The 19,794-nt window shown below is 40.0% G+C and overlaps 1 protein-coding gene across 2 annotated transcripts; it reads right to left on the reverse strand.

Annotated features, from left to right (window-relative positions):
• Nucleotides 1-337: 337 nt before the first annotated feature.
• Tmem168 (transmembrane protein 168) lies at nucleotides 338-19,477 on the reverse strand. 2 transcript variants are annotated; one of them, XM_069996591.1, is made up of 5 exons: nucleotides 19,455-19,477; nucleotides 10,384-11,635; nucleotides 7,728-7,870; nucleotides 5,576-5,850; nucleotides 338-1,130 (listed from the first exon to the last, which is right to left on the reverse strand). In XM_069996591.1, the coding sequence occupies exons 2-5, from the start codon at nucleotides 11,509-11,511 to the stop codon at nucleotides 583-585; spliced, it is 2,094 nt and encodes a 697-aa protein (XP_069852692.1). In that variant the 5' UTR covers nucleotides 11,512-11,635; nucleotides 19,455-19,477; the 3' UTR covers nucleotides 338-582. The 2 variants fall into 2 exon arrangements, with proteins under 2 accessions (XP_069852692.1, XP_069852691.1); XM_069996590.1 differs by lacking the exon at nucleotides 19,455-19,477 and adding an exon at nucleotides 19,036-19,232.
• Nucleotides 19,478-19,794: the final 317 nt, after the last annotated feature.

Here is a 19,794-nt window from a genome sequence, read left to right on the forward strand (position 1 = left end):
TGGCCTAAAAAGTAATTTTGGCTTCTCTGCTATACTGGTAAGAAGTCACAACCAAGACATTTGAATGTGCTAGATTATCAGGGAATTTTGCATTTAGTATAAGCAGATCTCTGCCTTTTATAAGAATAGTTCTTCAAATGTTCTTGGAGGTCAACCTACTGTTCACAAACAAGAATCTTCTGTTAGTAAATTGGTAGTTTTCTTAAGAGGCACAAACATTTGTCTGACCTACATTCTCTAATGTATGCCTAGAAAATAAGGCATTAATAATTTTTGAGTGGCCATTCCAGAGAAAACTTTTGTTATTTTTTCTAATCAGGCAAAGCAAACATTCCTGAGTGCACTGTTATTCATTTCTCTTGTACATTTGGAGTCAGCATTTATGACTCTACTTACTTTTAAATAATTTTTATTCCTAACACCTTACAGTTGCCATAATTACTTGAAAAAGACAAAGTGAGAGCAGCTACAAAAGGTAGCAAGGTATCTTCCACAAATAAAAAATAAAGCATACAAAAAATGACAAGTTAATGATAATTGGTAACATGAACTTTGAATAACATTCCCCTCTTGGGGTTCAAATTAAGATTTGACAAGTTTAAAACCTTGTCCTGTGTCCAGCACAGTTGGAAGAAACCAACTCATTTTCAGTCTTTTCAAGCACCTAAAACAAGTTTTGCAGATCCAAAAAAGGTTTAGACCACATAACCAATTTGCCAGATGCACTAATGGGTATGTAATACGAGGAAAGTGTAACATCCAATGCTTGGCCACATCACTTCCTGTTGGCAAGTGCAGAGTGTAGTCACTCCACCGTTTTGACACACCATATATTGCTTTCACAGTACGTCCTTTTTCAGTCCAGCAAATATTATTAATGGAGTTGCAGTTGTATTCTACCCAGTCTTTTGTAAAGTCACCCAGCTGTGGTGGGTCAGCTTCTTCGATATCTACTGTCTTTGCTAGCTCTGCTCCTTGCACTGCAATATACTGGTCATTAATCTTTCTCACTTCTTTTACCCAAGGGGTTGAATTCTCACTGTCCAATATGATGATAAGCCGGGAACAAAAGGAACCATTCTTTTCTCTCCACCACTCTAAAAGTGTGTCAAGGCGAAGTATGTCTCCACCTGAGGACAAGAAAAACATTTAAATAAACAATAATTTATAAAGAATTTCATTTCTTCAAGTTCTTAGAATTAAATATGTAAGCAAAAAAAGCTGCTGAAAATTTTAAGGATATATCTAAAATGTGGTTTCAAAGGGTATTTTTCAAATAGATTTTCAAATCAAAGTTAAAAAAATTACTTATTACTTACACAAAACATGCTTCAGCTTTCAAAACAGTTTTATATACATATGCTCTTTAACTCATAATGGGGATAAATCCTCATAAACTCATTCTAAATTTAAAATGCTGTTAAGTCAAGATTCATTTAATAGCTCACCTACTGAAGATCATCACAGTATACTGTATAACACCAATTGACTGTAGCTGAGTGACTCTATCCAGAATCTCTAGAAGTTACCATATTAACATTGCTACCCTAATCAAAATTTGAAACATACTTTCTATTAATATGCTATTTCTATTAATATGACTTATGCTGTTAGAAAGCAGGGGGAAAAATTAGATGAATTGCTGCAAGTAGAGGACCATAGTAAAATTTAGTAAAATAAAAATATATACAAAAGCAAATATTCTATCTTAGGGTAGCAAACTATAGCTCTCTGAAAGCTGTAAAGTTTGTTTTTATATAGGTGAAAAAAATCAAATTTTGTGACAAATAGAAATTATAGGAAATTTAAATTTCACATGATTGCCAAAATTAACACTTGATTATGCTTTGAAACAATAAACTAATAATTTTTTTTGGGGGGGGTCTGGTCGTGGGGCCTGAACTCTGGGCCTGGGCACTGTCCCTCAGCTCTCCAGCTCAAGGCTAGCGCTCTACCACTTGAGCCACAGTGCCACTTCCGGCTTTTTTCTTTTTGCTTATGTGGTGCTGAGGAATCGAACCCAGGGCCTCGAGCATGCAAGGCAAGCGCTCTACCACTGAGCCACCTTCCCAGCCCAACTAATAATTTTTAAATGTTCTTTACCATATTGTTTCTCTAAAGAGACTAATCATGAAGCATACACTATTTTGGAAGATGATCGTGTAATTACTTAGGGAAATACTGGAAACCAAATTCAACCTAACACCAAACAGGAATTCCAAAACAAGGGTCATTTTTACAATCACACTTAGTCATATTCTGTCTATGGCTGCACTCACACTGCAAGGTCAGTGTTGAGGGGTGATCTTGTAGCCTAAAATGTCAGTCCCCAAATACCTGGCTCTATATAGGAACTCTGATGACTTCTGTTCTAGATCAATTGATATATCAATGGTTCTTCATTGATAAGTAGGACCCTACTAAGTGAAAGAAAAATACATTCTTCTTATATCAAGAAAAGTTTTAAGAATGAGTTTATATTGAAATCAGTCTGAACCTAAAATATTTAAAGAATTACAAAGAAAGTGTAAAGCAAATAACCTAGAAACCTAATTTCCAGTAGGTAGGCTTTGTATCTCTCACATTACTTTCTGTCTCATTTTTACATTAATTTTCACTTTAAAGGATATAACATTTAAACATTAGTTATTTTGATGGTTATATATTTGTTTAATTACAGTATTTTATTAGTTTCTATGAGTATCCACATAGATAAGACCTTATTTAATAGAGTACATTATGCCCATCCAAATAGAAAAAATATTGTATAATGTTTCTAGACCAATATGGATGCTAATTTCTGTAAAATGTGTACTTAACATGGTAAACTTGTAAACTTTTTCCAACTAAAGTTTCCAAAAATTCAACATATATATATATATATATATATGAAAAGAATATCAGAGTTCTTAATGTACCATTAACACCAACTGCTTTTCTACATTCTGCTGTTATTTGAATGATAGACTTCTAGTATACTCCATAAAAAATGAAAAACAAAAAAGGTTAAGAAAAAAATCACCAAACAAACCAGTAAAGTTCTGTTATTATTGTAGTAGCTGGCACTATTTTCTATTAGCTTCCCAAGAGTCATCTGGAAACAGAATATTTTGGAGTAACACCATTAAAACCACCTCTGGTAAAGCTAGTCACTACTCTGTATCATAAAGTAAGAACAAGACACTTAACATTCAGACAAGTATAATACAGTACTGTCCTATAATACTAAAAGCAAGCTCTTTTAGGTCAAGAATACTTGACCTATATAATTTTATAGGTTTCTATATAATTTTTAGTTTTGTTTTCTAGTTCTGTATAGATATACTCAGTATTTTCATGAGGTGTGCACTGAATTTGTAGACCATTTGTGGAGTATACCATTTTGACAATATTTACTCTCCCAATCCATAAACACAGACAGTCTGTCCATTCTAGTGTCTTCTTCAAATTCTTCAATGTTTGTACTTTTCATGGTAGAGGTCTGACTTAACTTTATTCTAGGTTTTTTGTTTTTGTTTTTGTTTTTTTGGTGCTGGACCTAGGATTTGAGCTCAGGGACAGGGTCCTGTTCTTGAACTCTTGTTTTGCTCAGAGCTAGCTCTCCATCACTTGAGATATAACCTCTACTTCCAGCTTTTCGGTAGTTAACTGGAGATAAGAGACTCATGAACTTTCCTGTCCAAGCTGACTTTGAAACAGGTTCTTCAGGTCTCAGCCCCGAGTGGCTAGGATTACTGGTGTGTGAGCTATAGCACCTGGCTTGTTTTGTCTCTTGTGAGACTACTATGAATGGCATTACACTAATTTCCTTATAAGAATGTTCGTTACTGGGGTATAGAAAAGTTTTTGTATGCTTATTTTATAGCCTGTTACTTTGCTGAAGGGTCTGTTCTTATTACTAAAGTGTTGCTTTGTCAATATCTCCAGAAAATACCTTTTTTAATATCATCAAATATTTATTTTTCCACCTCATTTAATTTCTCTAGTAGAAATCAGAAGATGACACAGATTACAAGTGCTATTATGCACATTTTGTCTCCCACAAAGTATCACTGCTTCACATGACATGCACAACTATTTCAACATTCATTAGGTAATTTTACCCAATTCTCTTATATAAATGCTCTTTAGACATCAACAAAAAAAGCACCATTAAAGTTTTTAAATTGTTTCTCTTCCGTTTTGTTTTGCCTGTTTTCTTATATGAATAGGTTCTATGCTGTGTTTGGCTTTTGGCCCAGACGCAAAGTACTTACATTTATGTCAGAAAACAGCCATCTGATGCATTTCAAGTAATTGAGACTGCTTTTTAAAGGCTTTGTTTATCTGTAATAAACTGCTTTATAGATTATCTACACTTTTTCATTTATTTCTATCTCTCTTATAATCATCATAATTGTTTTTTACCCTAAAGCAAAGAGACAAAAATACCAGGCTTCATATTATGAAACACCATAAATGTAGGAAGACTATTCTAAAAAGTACTGTGAGTAAAAGTGGGGGACAAAAGAGAGGAAATTTTATTTCCCATGGTATTGGGACCTGCTTTTAACTTGTAACTAAAGTAAAATCCAGTCATGATTTTTTTTACTTCAAAAGTACTAGAAAAATAACTTTGAGAAATTATCAGGGCTTAAAGTTCTTTTTCACCTGGTTTGGCATAAAGCATTTTCTTCAGAGTAGAGGTGTTCAATTCTATTTCAAGACAGAATTGGTCTTAGAGGGCTATGTTGAAGGCAGGCCTGGGTATAGACTTACTGAGAAGTGTTCTGGCTCAATCTCCATACCTGAAAGTGAGCCAGGTGCCTCAGGCCAGGCACCATGGTAAGCAATTGCCTTACTGTGCGTAAGGGAGGGTTGTGCCAAGCTATGCTTCTTATTTTTATCTTATTTTTTACAATAATCTGAGATAGAGTTACACAGGAACAAATTTTCTTGGACAGCACAGGAATTGTATAATGGTCAATTCCTTGGTAGTATGTTTCAAAAAATATAAAGGTACCATTCCTAAACGGGATGACTACATCTTTACCAAAATTATACCTTTAAATTTTTTCATAGTCATTCTAACAATACTGATTTATAAATGATTTATCTTGGTATCTTTTACTTTTCCTAGAAAAGAAGAAAGCTGATATAAACAGCAGTAAAACTTAAAGCCTAAATTTATTTCCAAATCTACCTTAAAATATTTGAAATAAATTTCATAATACTGAAGACAAAAAAAGTAAAGTTTTTGAGAAATATTAGAGCATAAATTTTTCATGTAAATACACACAAAAAGCTAACTTTCAAAATTATTTTCTTACACAGCTGACTATGGCAGTGCACATTTAAGGACTTCAAAATACTAGTCAATGACACTGGCTTCTAAAACATGTAATCATATTTCAGAATATGGTTTTTAATACTTTAAAGGAAACTTTAAGTCTCAAGCAAAGCAGACTTTTTCTCTATAAATTCTACAATATTCAAACCTTCATTATATATTACTAAAAAAAAAGAAACAGTCAAATGAGAAACTGAATGAACAGGTGTACCTTCAGAATAGTAAAATTCACAAAGGTGGATTTACCTGCTAGTGCCCACTCTCCTGAGCCATGGGTGTGTCCACTATAATATAAAACATACGTATCATGTCTAGGTCCATCTACAGTCCGAAGTTCAAGGAAAGCTTTCAATTTGGAATGTAGAGTATCAAGAGATAGTCCACTCGTGGAATAGTCACATCCATAGGTCTCAATCATATGATATGCAAAAAATCTTTGGATGGCATTCAGCATACCAGTAGATCTCAAATTTAACTCCTGTACATGTTCTGGTGGAAGCAATGTTGGCTGACCATCAGGACTGAAGAAGAAGAAAAGAAATTATTTGCATGTTTAGCAAGTATTCTATGTCACAAAACCTGGCTTCCAAAAATTCAATTCCAATCAGTAGAACAATAGCTAAAGGCTAGGAGAATACTTTTCAGGTAGATTGTATGTCAACTTCTATCTAAGATAGATTATTTCTTATGTTAATTTTCTTACTAAGTAATAGGAATAGTTTTCAAAGGTAGGAATATACTATTTCAAGGACACCTGGAGAAAAATTTTTATTCTTCAGAATAAAGTTATAAACTAAAATATCAGTGCTGAAAAACACAGGGTGTTTATAAACTTGTGCTCAAATTGCACCAACTTAAGATATATAATGGTAGGAGCAATTATCTACTTGTAAATATAATTTTAAAATGATTACTAAAATTTAGGTCCAAGTCAGGTGCCGGTGGTTCATGCCTGTAATCCTAGCTATTCAGGAGGCTGAGATCTGAGGATCAATCATGGTTCAAAGCCAGCCCAGGCAGGAAAGGCCATGAGACTCTTATCTCCAATAAATCACCAGAAAACCAGAAGTGGCACTGTAGCTCAAGTAGTAAAGTGCTAGCCTTGAGCTGAAGAGCTGAGGGACAGCACCCAGGCCCAGAGTTCAAGCCCCATGACTGACAAAAAATAAATAAATAAATAAAGGTCCGTTATCTTATAACACTGTACTAATTAAAGACTTAGATAGGATCCTGGAACACAGGATACCCAAGTAAACACATTAACTAACTTTTATACTTAGCAGAAAGGAAATACTATTAGGGTTGGGGAGGGATATAAATCATCATGGTCATCCAGAACAGGAATTTATTTCTCTTAGGAATGTGGAAATTTTTAAATTTTTTGCTTCATGTGCTATCAATACCATTCTAGAAACAATTGAGATTTTATTAAAGTAAAATATTCTGTTCCATATTTGGAACACTTAATGGTCACAAAAACTAAAAGAATAAGTGATATACAAAAAATGTAACAGGACAAAATCTAACTGCATATTACTATTTCCACACACTGTTTCTTTAGAATTGCTACATCTTACTTTGTGGGACGCTTTCACTTTTCATCACAAATTTCAACCTTTTATCAAATCTTTAACATAAAAGAATGCATTTATTATGAACTATTGGGGAGCTTTAGAAAATATTTAAAATAAAAATAAAAACACTATTAGGTTTAAATATATCCTTTCCATACCCCAGCTATGAAGGAAACATGGACATCAAAACTCACTAGTAGCAAAGAACTATTTTAGATACTTAAATATATTTAGATATTTAAATATTTTAGGAATATTCAAATTCATATAGCTTACCCACACATTTTGGGGTAAAAATATTTGTAATAAATCTGTAATCAATAATTCAAGGTCAGCGCTAATCTTTTGAATTTCAGGTGATTATACATCATGTTTCAGAGTGCAGAAAGTTCTTCAATTCAAATTCTCATTAGCTCTTCATTAAAATTTTGTTTGAAATGGGCAGAAGAGATACTGCCATTAAACTTAAGGTTCATAGCACCTAAACACAGTCCAGTACATACTCTATTTTATATCATTTTGATTCACACCAAGTTTTCTTAAGATATGGATCTCTCCATGAAAATTTTTTTCATATTTTCTCATTTCTACCTATGATATAACCTAATCATACTTAATCAAGATATTTAAATTTAACCCTGTAAGATTCATTATTACTAGTAATAGTTTTCTAAAATCTTGGAATAAAGAAGTACAGAATGGAAAATTACATCTTAAAAAGTTTTAAAAAATAAACTACCATATTTTATATTCATACTTATACAATTACTAAGAAAATGTTATGAATCAAGAAGTTAGTACTAACTATACTAAGTTCACAATACCTGCAGAAGTTGGTAGGAATAACAATAGCATAGCCAACAGATGTTCCTCCTAAACAGTTACCCAGTTCATGGAAGAGCCCATGGGCCATGGATTCTAATGGCAAAACTATTAGAAACATGCTCAGGAAGATTCCATTTGTTGTCTAAAAGAAATATATAAAAAAGATGCTACATATTATGTGTGAGTAAGTATATTCAGATACAAGCATTTTACCCCTATGTCATGAATAAAAAGAGTAATGATAATTTAAAAACAAGTAAAAAGTTAAAAGAGACATACATGGATGAGCTAACTTATAAAACTTACAGTTATCTTTAAATTTTTTAGAAGCAAAACACATTATATCTTATTTCTTAAAATTTGTGAAATAACTGTTACATTAATCCTAAGTAAAACAGTGTTAAGCAGTCTAATGGATGGTGTTTTGGTCCTGGATTAATGCTGATTATAAAAGGGCTTGAGGCTATTAGTTGGATCTTTTAATCACCCATCTCTCTCTTCTTTCCTTCCCTCCTTCTGCTTTGGGAGATGTAGTTCCTTAGCAGATGTCAACACATTGATACTGAGCTTTCGAGCTTTTTGGGGGGTTTTTTTGGTCAGTCGTGGGGCTTGAACTCTGGGCCTGGGTACTTTCCCTGTGGCTCTTCAGCTCAAGGCTAGTGCTCTACTACTTGAGCCATAGCATCACTTCCGGTTTTCTAGTGGTTTATTGGAGATAAGAGTCTCATGGAGTTTCCTGCTCAGGATGGTTTTGATCCATGATCCTCAGATCTCAGCCTCCTGAGTAGCTTGGATTACAGGCTTGATCCACTGGCACCTAGCTCTAGCTTTTTTAACTGCCATAAATTTCATTCCCTTATAAACCAAATGGATTAAGTAATAAAATAATTAATAAGAGTATTGGGCTGGGAAGTTAGCTCAGCGGTAGAGTGCATGCCTTGCAAGCATGAGGCCCTGGGTTCGATTTCTCAGCACCACATAAACAGAAAAAGCTGGAAGTGGCGCTGTGACTCCAGTGGTAGAGCGCTAGCCTTGAGCTGAAGAGCTGAGGGACAGCGCCCAGGCCCAGAGTTCAGGCCCCATGACCGGCAAAAAAAAAAAAAAAAAAAAAAAAGAGTATTAAGAGTGTTTCTCTTCTCATCTAAACTATAATGACTCAATACTGTAGAAAAAGAGGCATGGTGGGGGGGAGATAGGAAGGGATGGTAAGGGGAAACAAAGGAGGCAACAATGCTTGATAAGAAATGTACTCATTACCTTGCTCATGTAATTGTAACCCCTCTGTACAGAATTTTCACAATAAAAAAAAAAAAAAGAAATAATGAAATATGAGCAGCAGATTCAGCAGTTTTGAAAACTCACTGCTCCTATATCAAATGAAGTAATATGGCTGATCCCACCATCTTATTAGAAATGAATCTGTTCTCCACTTTTAGATTTCATCTAAAAGTGATATAAGGCTGATAATAAGACATCTGTCATACCAGTGATTGCCAATCCTTCCCCAACAGAGAAATCAGCTATGATTACTGTGTCTCTGGTTTGGGTCAAAAGGGCTTTTGGAAGTGGCACTGTAGCTCAAGTGGTAGAGCGCGCGCCTTGAGCTGAAGAGCTGAGGGACAGCGCCCAGGCCCAGAGTTCAAGCCCCACGACCGGCAAAAAAAAAAAAAAAAAAAAAAAAAAAAAAAGCTGGCTCAAACTCTGGTGGAATCTAGAAATGACAATGGCTGGCAAGGAAAGGTATGAGAAAATCTCATGTGCAAGATTTCAAAACCAGAACTTATAAGAAAGCACCATGGAGAATGTTTCCTTAAATATCTGGATACTTTCCCTCTTTTATCCTTCTCTGAATTATCAATTATCATAAAACCCTATATCTGAACTGCAAAGTTAGCAACAAATGTTATGGTACTGTCTTTCTAACTAACTTATTTTAGAAAAAAAATTAAAAGAGGAAGTAAAATAGCACATTCAATGAACATAACACAAATTGTAGAAAACAACAGCTGTAATGTTGCACTTTAAAGTTGTAATGAGATTATGAACAAAACACAACAGAAGTAAATGGTAAAATTCCAGCTCTCTGATGTAAATGACTTAGAATGATACTCTTGGCTAGTTCTAACATTATTAAACTTGGTAAACTATAGAAAAGCAAAGCTATTCTATATTATTACATAAAGACTCGGTTACGACATAAAAAGATTTACAAAAGGAAGGTAAATGATGAATTGGATTATACCATTTCTATTTTCATGAATCCTGCCCACAGCTGACAAACTGATATACTAAAAAAAAGCGCTTTTTTTCTTAGTATTTTGGATCCATTACTGGAAAGTTGTTCCAGTGCAAATCCATGAAAGAACATGTTAATGGGACAATGAGTAACTACTAAAAAAAAAATCTGAAAATGAGAATCAAGCAACATACTGAGTATTCCTAACAGTTTGGTGCCTCTTTGATGATCCCCATCAAATAAAATTAACTTGTCAAAATTATGTTCAGTGCTTCAATTCCATGAAGAATAAAGCAGCACCAAAAGAGAATCTCCTTTTGAAATCATGACTCTGTACAATCCTAATTTCAACACTTGAAGCTACTATTTTACCACATATCACAAATACTAATTATTAAAAAAAACAATAATCACCTTACCTGCCAGGAAACTGCTCCTAAAATTGCTGTTGCAAGAAGACTAAAAAAAACTAATCGCTCTGAAATTAAGCAAAAATGACGCATTCCTTTGGATGCCATGATTCTATCAAGGCTACTGTTTTCTGCCCTGTGGTTAAAATATACTTTATGGCAGTCATTTAATTTGGTATGGAATCCCCAAAGAGTTAAAAGAAAAATAATATGGCAAATCATCCAAAAAATTCCAAAAATGGAAAAGCCCGGTATTACAAAATACCAGAGATGAGTGTCTCTAAGTTTAAATGCTGAAAGGATAAAAAATGTAAGCTCAATCATTCCAATGGAAACAACCGAAAGTCTTCTGCAAATTCTTCCACGGTACAAAAAGGGTTTCCACCTTTCTATTACTGAGAGTCCACTAAAATATATGTCAAGGAAAGGATCAGTAACCAGACAAATAAAAAAACACGCGAAAGCAACTGCATTTTTTGGAGTTTCCAGTGAAAAAAAAAATAACAATACTGCAAAAATAATTAAATTTGGAATAGCTAGGAAAGATTTCATTCTCAGGTCAATAATCAGCAGAGCCAAAGCTACAACAAGTAAAATGACACTCAGAGACATTTCTACCAACATAGTTGTGCTGGCAATGGCAAATCCAACGAGTTCCAGAAATTCTACTGTGGTTAATAAAGTGGGTCGATGACGGACATAACCAGAAATTCTCTCCACTAAAGCGCATAATATCCTTAATACTATGGAAGTTAGAAGCAGGTATTTTGTTGATTCTTCTTTCACATCATTCTTAAAGGATGAATTATCAAGAAAACACAGAAGCCCAAGCAAGAATCCAAACCAAAGATTGGAGAGACTTAAACTTGCTGCTTCCATTGAAAAATAATAATAGAGGATGCTGGCAATTCCAAGAACAAAAAGACCAAGGATAAAAATTACCAAAATTAGGGAATTTGCTGTTTTTTCCCATCTTACATAAAGGCCTAAGCATATAGCTACTAATAAGTTGATTCTGGCCAAATAGCCAAGATACCTCACTGAGGAATGCATGTTTGCTTCTCTATTTACTTCTTCCAGTCTTGTCATTGCTAGATAGAGACAATGACTAAAGCAGTAACGCAGTGATTTACACATGTACTCTGGCAATTCAGGTTTTTTCCCCACGTTACAAAATTTAGCTTCTTGTATTTCATTCAACAAATCCAATGACTTGGTAACTCCTATTCCACATTTTCTCAGAATTTTTCTTTATAGTGATCTAAAAAAGAAGAAATATTTGAGCATTAATTTTACACAATATTTTATGACATTCTTCTTTATACAAAATAATGAGACAAAGGTTTTCTGCAATACAGTTTAAAATTTGATTTGAACATCCTAACAGTAACTGTTTCTGGCTCTATAGTTTTCAGAGGAACTCAACAGTTAAAACTCGACAGTTTGTCAAATAAGAATTGCTTGTTTCCTACTCATCCTGCTAAAACTGCATGACTAAATCACCACCAATCTATCCTCCCCTTCCAGAGATGAAGAAGAAATTTAAATTTGTCTAATCCACTTTCTTTTCATTGTTCAATCTGGTGTAAATAGTAGCATATGTTTCCAGTACAATGGAAAGCTACAAAGTAATTAAATACAATCAGAAACAGCATTAGTACCTCCAATTTGAAAAGTACTAGTACACAGAAATAGCAATCGTTACACCTGACTAAAATCCCTACATCTTTTAACAAGGCAGCTCTAAAATATGCTAAAATCTCATTCTTTATATTCTTTAATAGTTACCTAAAAATAAAATTTAAATATAATAAAATTACCTATTCCCTAATCTTGAACCATAACATCCCCTGTACTTTTATCTCTGAAGTACATTACTGTAATAATCAACTTAATTTTAAATCTAAATACTGTATCTGTAACAGATCAATTCCTGAACTTCTTAAGACAAAAACTTAAAAAGAAAACAAACTAGAATACTGACCAAGATAAAGTAAATGAAAAACTTTTTTGATTCTTCCAAGCAAGCAAGCAAGCAAGCAAGCAAGCAAGCAAGCTGGTACTGGTGGCTCATGTCTGTAAACCTAGCTACTCAGGAGGCTAAGATTCTGAAGATCATAGTTCAAAGCCAACCTGGGCAAGAAAGTGTGTAAGATTCTTATCTCCAATTAACTACCAGAAAACCAGAAATGAAACTGTAGCTCCAAGTGGTAGGGCACTACTAGCCTTGAGTAAAAGAGCTCAGGGACAGCAGCCAAGTGCTTAGTTCAAGCCACATGGGTAACAACAACAAAAAAGAAACAAACAAACAAACAAAAGAAGCAAAAGAAAAAGAAAAAGCTATTGGACCTAGGTTAGAGGATCCAGATAATTATCTCAACTTCAGTGACTCCCCACAAGTTCCACTTAAACTATGCTAAACTATGACATTGGTGAAAACAATGATTAAACAATCCACTAGGGAAATCTTCAAAATTTACAGTATACTGTAAAAAAACAAAAAAACAAAATTCATCTATTGCAATAGCTTATGGTCACACAATATTCAAGAATTCAAATATTCAAAAAAAGCCGGGCGCTGGTGGCTCACGCCTGTAATCCTAGCTACTCAGGAGGCTGAGATCTGAGGATCGCGGTTCAAAGCCAGCCCGGGCAGGAGAGACCGTGAGACTCCTATCTCCAATAAAAACCACCAGAAAACCGGAAGTGGCGCTGTAGCTCAAGTGGTAGAGCGCTCGCCTTGAGCTGAAGAGCTGAGGGACAGCGCCCAGGCCCAGAGTTCAAGCCCCACGACCGACAAAAAAAAAAAAATAAAATAAAAAAAAAAAAATTCAAAAAAATAATTTGAGGGCTAGGGATATCTCAGTGGTACAAAGCTTGTCTACCAATTACAAGGCTCTCGGTTTGATCAACACACACACACACACACACACACCACTACACACACACACACACACACACACACACACACACACACACACACACACACACACACACACACACACACACACACACACACACACACACACACACACACCACTATTCCCTGATTACTTTATACTTTCTTAAGCAGCAATATAAACAGACTGAACAGAAACAAAAGATAAGCTGGAATTAACCCCAAAGTACTCATTTGGATGGAAAAGTATGTTACTGAAGAACCTTATGGTCTCTGGAGTGTTATTACTAATTCTACTTCCATATATTCAGTAAGTGTATTTTTATAACTAAACCTATGTAAATGCCTAAGTATTCTAATTGATTTTCTTCCATTCTCTAAAGTTAATGCAATGTGAGTATTTCTGCCTCTTCTAGCATCTCATTCTTCCCTTTTATCTTTTACCCTTTAGCACTTTAAAACAGTACAATGGCAAATAGTAAAGAAACACAACTACCAAACCAAAAACAATTCTTGTTCATCCCCATCTCTTTTACGAAGTTCAATCATCAGCCCTCTTTACTCCTTATCCACTCATTTCAAAACACTAACAGGGGGTACACACAGTACCAATGCCCTTCTGGGTTCCAAAATGATAGGCAAATTCCTAAACATAATGGACAAGAGACTGAATTCGACCTCCTTGAGCTACTCCCTATTCCTTTTGCTTTTGGTTTTTCAGAAAGGATCTTATACCATCTTTACCCAGGCTGACCTAAAAACAAGATCCCCCTACCTACACTTCCTGAGTATCAGATTATAGATGTGATATACCATACCTGGCCAATCTACACATTCTTTAAATAACCTCTAACATTATTGAATCTTCTCATCTTTTGAATCTTTTTTTCTATAGCTTTCAAAGGCCAAATCTCCAGATTTTTTTAAAATAATTCATTGGTCTCTCCTTCATATTTTTCTTGAAAGTTCTTCATTCTAGGCTCATCTTTTGGATACTTAATTCCAAGCCTAGACATTTTCTCACTATATATTATATTTGAGAAATCTCAATTATTGCCATTATCTTGAATTATGTAATTTAATAAAGTGCAATACATCACATTATAAAATATTTGCACCCACCTTCTTAGTGGCCAAAATCACATGTCAGGTAGTTTGAAATGGCTAATTTACAAACTCCCAATTCTGATCTTCCACAAAGTAAGTATCTCAGAGAATAAAATAACAACAAAATGAGGGCTGGGAAGGTGGCTCAGTGGTAGAGCACTTGCCTTGAATGCCTGAGGCCCTGAGTTCGATTCCTCAGCACCACATAAGCAAAAAGAAAAAAGCCGAAGTGGCGCTGTGGCTCAAGTGGTAGAGCGCTACCCTTGAGCTGAAGAGCTGAGGGACAGCGCCCAGGCCCAGAGTTCAGGCCCCACGACCGGACCCAAAAAAAGAAAAAATAAAATAAAATAACAACAAAATGATAAACCTTTACAACCCTTTCAGTTGGTCTGTCATCATTAATGATTTAGTAGACAACTATTCTTGAGGCAGGTAAAATTGGGCACAGAAAAAGCAATCATTATATAGGGAAAGCTAACTAGTGATGGTAAAGTACAATTATTTTGTAAGTCATTATTCTGGGCACAGAAATAAGTAGTAAAACATGTTTAGTATGTGGCTGGTTGTGTGTTCAAACCTTGGCAGTCCTCCCCCCAAACACACACATGAAAGAAAAAGACCAAATATTAACTTTCTTATCTTCTTTATCAACTGCCATTTTAACCTCCTGTCTGTTTTTCTTCTTAAATGTCTTTTTATTTTGAGGGTTTGAACTCAGGGCCTGGGTGTTACTCCTGAGCTTCTTTTGCTCAAGTCTAGCATTCTACCACTTGAACCACAGCTCTACTTCTGTTTTTTTTTTCTTCTTTTGTTTTTTTTGTAGGTTTTAGTAGTTATAAGAATCTCACACATTTTTCTGCTATGCCTGGCTTAGAACCAAGATCGTTATATCTCAGCCTTCTGGGTAGCTAGGATTAGTCATGAGCCACCAGTGCCCAGCATTCCCAAATAGTTCTTAAATATTCCCTCAACTTCTTATCACCCAGGCCACCACACCAATTTTGGACACCATCTCTTGTGATTGAATGTTTCCTTTTTTTTTTTTTTTTGCCATTTCTGGGACTAGAAATCATGGCCTGGGCACTGTCCCTGAGCTTCTTTGGTTCAAGGCTAGCACTCTACCACTTGAGCTGCAGTGCCTTTTCTGTGTATATGGTACTGAGGAATCAAACCCAGGGCTTCATGAGTGCTAGGTGAGTACTCTACCACTAAGCTAAATTCCCAGCCTTGAATGTTTCCCTTTATATACTCCTGCCTTTCTTTTTAAAACCAAAATTTAATCTCTCAGCTATGCAAAACACCTCTCTCGTGGCTTCCCATCACCCTTGGCAATACAGTCTAAACTCCTTACAAAGCCTTTATAAAGTATCTTACATTGGACCACTCTTCCTGTCATGCTGGATTCTGGACAGGCTGACATTTCAGCTCTGAACAACATGATTATTTTCCCTCTCCAAGTACATTCCTTTCCCTCCTCCTGGGCCTGCCTACCTGTCCTTACAATTGACTTACTGTTACTCCTTAGGCTTCAGCTTAAATCAATTTATTAGGTACACAATCCTGTGCTCCACTCTATGATCTATGTACTTCCTCTATAATAGTAAAGTCTTCATCATTCGTTTAATGTCTGCATTGGTCCCTAGGTTACAAGATCCCTGAAGATCTCTTATCTTCCGTAAGATATATCCAGTGTGTAGTAGAAAGTTTGGCATCTAATAGATACCAACAATAACTTGTTGAAAAAAAATAATACTGGGCACAGGTGGGTCATGCCTGTAATCCTAGCTACTCAGGAGGCTGAGATACGAGGACTGCAGTCAGTCCCAGCAGAAAAGCCGGTGAACAAAAGTTCAGGGCCAGCACCTAGGCCCTGAGTTGAAACCCCATTATCTGCATAATGATAATAATTAACAATAAACAACTACAACTACTAGTAATGCTAGTCAGATATTAATAACGCACATGAAATAACTTGTCTTATATATCATAGTCATAAGTAGTAAAGCTAGAGGAGATTCCAGGAATTGTTAGTTTGTTTCTCTTTCCACTTTACCCAGGCCTTCATTTAATTCACCCCAGTTTCTTCCAGACCAGGTAAATCCTCTCTCCACGTCCTAATTCTAGGCAATGGACTCACGACCCATTATGAATGCCCTTATCCCTCATTGGCAATCTACTGCTGTTCCATCTAAGACAAATGCCTATGGCTGATAGAACCATGCTGAGAAGCCAGGCTTGGGTAGTATCAACTCTTTTGTTTCCATGAGTCTGCAGCAGGTACTCTGTAAAGCCCATTTCTTAAGGTTGACCCATTGTAATAATGAGATGTACAAGACACTATGTTGAAAACAAATTTTACAAGTTAGTGGGGGGGGGGAGAGGGAGGGTAGAGTGTAGTTGTGGAGGTGGGAGGGAAGGATGGTAGGGGAAAAATAAAGGAGGAGGCAACAGTGGTAAGGGGAAACAATGCGTGATAGGAAATGTACTCATTACCTTGCTCATGTAACTGTAACCCCTCTGTATGGCATTTGCACAATAAAAAAACTTATTTAAAAAAAGAAGAAAAATTTGGCACCAGCAACATCGAAGTCCTCACAGACACAGTCCTTTCTCCCCTCCCTAGGGTGAAGGGGAGGTTGGGCCGGAGACCTCCAGCAGCCCCTCAACTCCGGGGGGGGGGGGGTAGAGGAGAACACAATGTGGCGGCCAGTACCCCTCAACTTCAGGGGGAAGGAAGACACAATGTGCAGGCCAGCTCAACTGTGGGGGTGAAGGACACAATGTGGCTACCACCATCCCCCAACTGTGGGAGGAAGGAGGACACAATGTGGAGGCCAGCACCTCTCCACTGTGGGGGGAAAGGACACAATGTGGAGGCCGGCACACCTCAGAAGAGGGCACTATGTGGAGCCAGCACCACAACTGTGAGGATGGACACATGTGGCGGCCGCACCCCTCCACTGTGGGGGGTCACGGGGTGGGCCGCACCCTCCACTGTGGGGGGACACGGGGTGGGCCGCACCCCTCCACTGTGGGGGACACGGGGTGGGCCGCACCCTCTACTGTGGGGGGACACGGGGTGGGCCGCACCCTCCACTGTGGGGGGGACACGGGGTGGCCGCACCCTCCACTGTGGGGGGGACACGGGGTGGCCGCACCCTCCACTGTGGGGGGACACGGGGTGGGCCGCACCCTCCCTGTGGGGGAACACGGCGTGGGCCGCACCCTCCCTGTGGGGGAACACGGGTGGCCGCACCCTCTACTGTGGGGGGACACGGGGTGGCCGCACCCTCTACTGTGGGGGGACACGGGGTGGGCCGCACCCTCTACTGTAGGGGACACGGGGTGGGCCGCACCCTCCACTGTGGGGGGACACGGGGTGGGCCGCACCCTCCACTGTGGGGGGGACACGGGGTGGCCGCACCCTCTACTGTGGGGGGACACGGGGTGGCCGCACCCTCCACTGTGGGGGGGACACGGGGTGGGCCGCACCCTCTACTGTGGGGGACACGGGGTGGGCCGCACCCTCCCTATGGGGGGGACACGGGGTGGGCCGCACCCTCTACTGTGGGGGACACGGGGTGGGCCGCACCCTCCCTGTGGGGGGGACACGGGGTGGCCGCACCCTCTACTGTGGGGGGGACACGGGGTTGCCGCACCCTCCCTGTGGGGGGACACGGGGTGGCCGCACCCTCCCTGTGGGGGGGACACGGGGTGGCCGCACCCTCTACTGTGGGGGGACACGGGGTGGCCGCACCCTCCCTATGGGGGACACGGGGTGGGCCGCACCCTCCCTGTGGGGGGACACGGGGTGGCCGCACCCTCCACTGTGGGGGGGACAAGGGGTGGGCCGCACCCTCCCTGTGGGGGGGACACGGGGTGGCGGCACCCTCCCTGTGGGGGGACACGGGGTGGGCCGCACCCTCTACTGTGGGGGGACACGGGGTGGCCGCACCCTCCCTATGGGGGACACGGGGTGGCCGCACCCTCCCTGTGGGGACACGGGGTGGGCCGCACCCTCTACTGTGGGGGGACACGGGGTGGGCCGCACCCTCCCTGTGGGGGGACACGGGGTGGGCCGCACCCTCCCTATGGGGGGGACACGGGGTGGGCCGCACCCTCTACTGTGGGGGGACACGGGGTGGGCCGCACCCTCCCTGTGGGGGGGACACGGGGTGGCGGCACCCTCCCTGTGGGGGGGACACGGGGTGGGCCGCACCCTCCACTGTGGGGGGACACGGGGTGGGCCGCACCCTCTACTTTGGGGGGACACGGGGTGGCCACACCCTCCCTATGGGGGGACACGGGGTGGCGGCACCCTCCCTGTGGGGGGGACACGGGGTGGGCCGCACCCTCCCTGTGGGGGGACACGGGGTGGGCCGCACACTCCACTGTGGGGGGACACGGGGTGGCCGCACCCTCCCTATGGGGGGACACGGGGTGGCCGCACCCTCTACTGTGGGGGGGACACGGGGTGGCCGCACCCTCCCTGTGGGGGGAGGACGACGCGGCAGCAGCGGGGACCCCACGCCCTCCGCCCCCGCGCCGGCCCCCGCCGCGACCGCGAGGCCGGCGGGGCGGAGCCTGCAGCCCGCACGACGCGGGTCCGGGGCGGCGTCGGGTTCCGGGTCCCACCGCCCACCCGAGGCCCGTACCTGACTCGGCCCCGTCTCCACCACTCTGACAATGCTCCCGCGCCAACAAACTGAGCAGGGGTTGAGCCTACGATCTAACCCCACGAGGTGCCGAACCCGGGCAAGGGAGGACGCCAGGCCGCGCCGACTAGTTTAAGCCGGTCTCGGTAGAAACTTTCTCCGTTACCGGCCGGGCTTCGGCCGCCATGTTTGCGCCGCCGAATCCGCGACGGTACGGATCGCTGTCGGGGTCAAACCGAGCAGCGCGCTTCCGTCCGGCGCCCAGGTTCCTCCCCATTCTAAGCTGGGACCCAGGTGTGCCTGTGTTCCCGGTGCCTGCCGCCCCTACCTGGGAACCAGCCTAGCTGGGGCCACCCGGAATGCACAGCGGAGGGCAGAGGGAAAAATAAAACAATCAAACCAAGAATCAGGCTCCTTACGCATCTAGGTCACTCCCTCCGAGTAGACGAAAAGTGGAGCTGTTTGCACTGAGTGTAGACTGTGCCTAGGGATTATAAGTACTGTGGGTGTGGCAGCTTCTTGATACACGTGGCCTAATACAGCACTGTGTCTGCTCACGCCCACCATCAGACCTCAACTCTCTTAGCCCAACCTGCATTTCTAATTAAATCTATCATTAAATCTACTCATTATTTTCAGTGAAAATTAATCTTCACCCAAAATAGAGCACAGGCAAGTAAGAACTTAAAGCCAAGGAGCAGGGTGCGGAGTGAATGGACGGAAAATTAGTGAGAGGAAACATCAGGCATAAATGAGATA

The sequence above is a fragment of the Dipodomys merriami genome, unplaced genomic scaffold (assembly GCF_024711535.1).
Source record: "Dipodomys merriami isolate MVZ:Mamm:240054 unplaced genomic scaffold, mDipMer1.0.p SCAF_5, whole genome shotgun sequence".
Lineage (NCBI taxonomy): Eukaryota > Metazoa > Chordata > Mammalia > Rodentia > Heteromyidae > Dipodomys > Dipodomys merriami.

What these genes read in the sequence shown, in the direction of transcription:
- Tmem168 (XM_069996591.1), bottom strand. Translation starts at nt 11,511, where the DNA reads ATGTGTAAATCACTGCGTTACTGCTTTAGTCATTGTCTCTATCTAGCA. An exon ending in TAGGAGCAGTTTCCTGGCAG is followed by an intron (nt 7,871 to 10,383) that starts GTAAGGTGATTA and finishes TATTTCTTTTAG; the next exon opens with ACAACAAATGGAATCTTCCT. An exon ending in AGGAGAGTGGGCACTAGCAG is followed by an intron (nt 1,131 to 5,575) that starts GTAAATCCACCT and finishes TCTTGTCCTCAG; the next exon opens with GTGGAGACATACTTCGCCTT.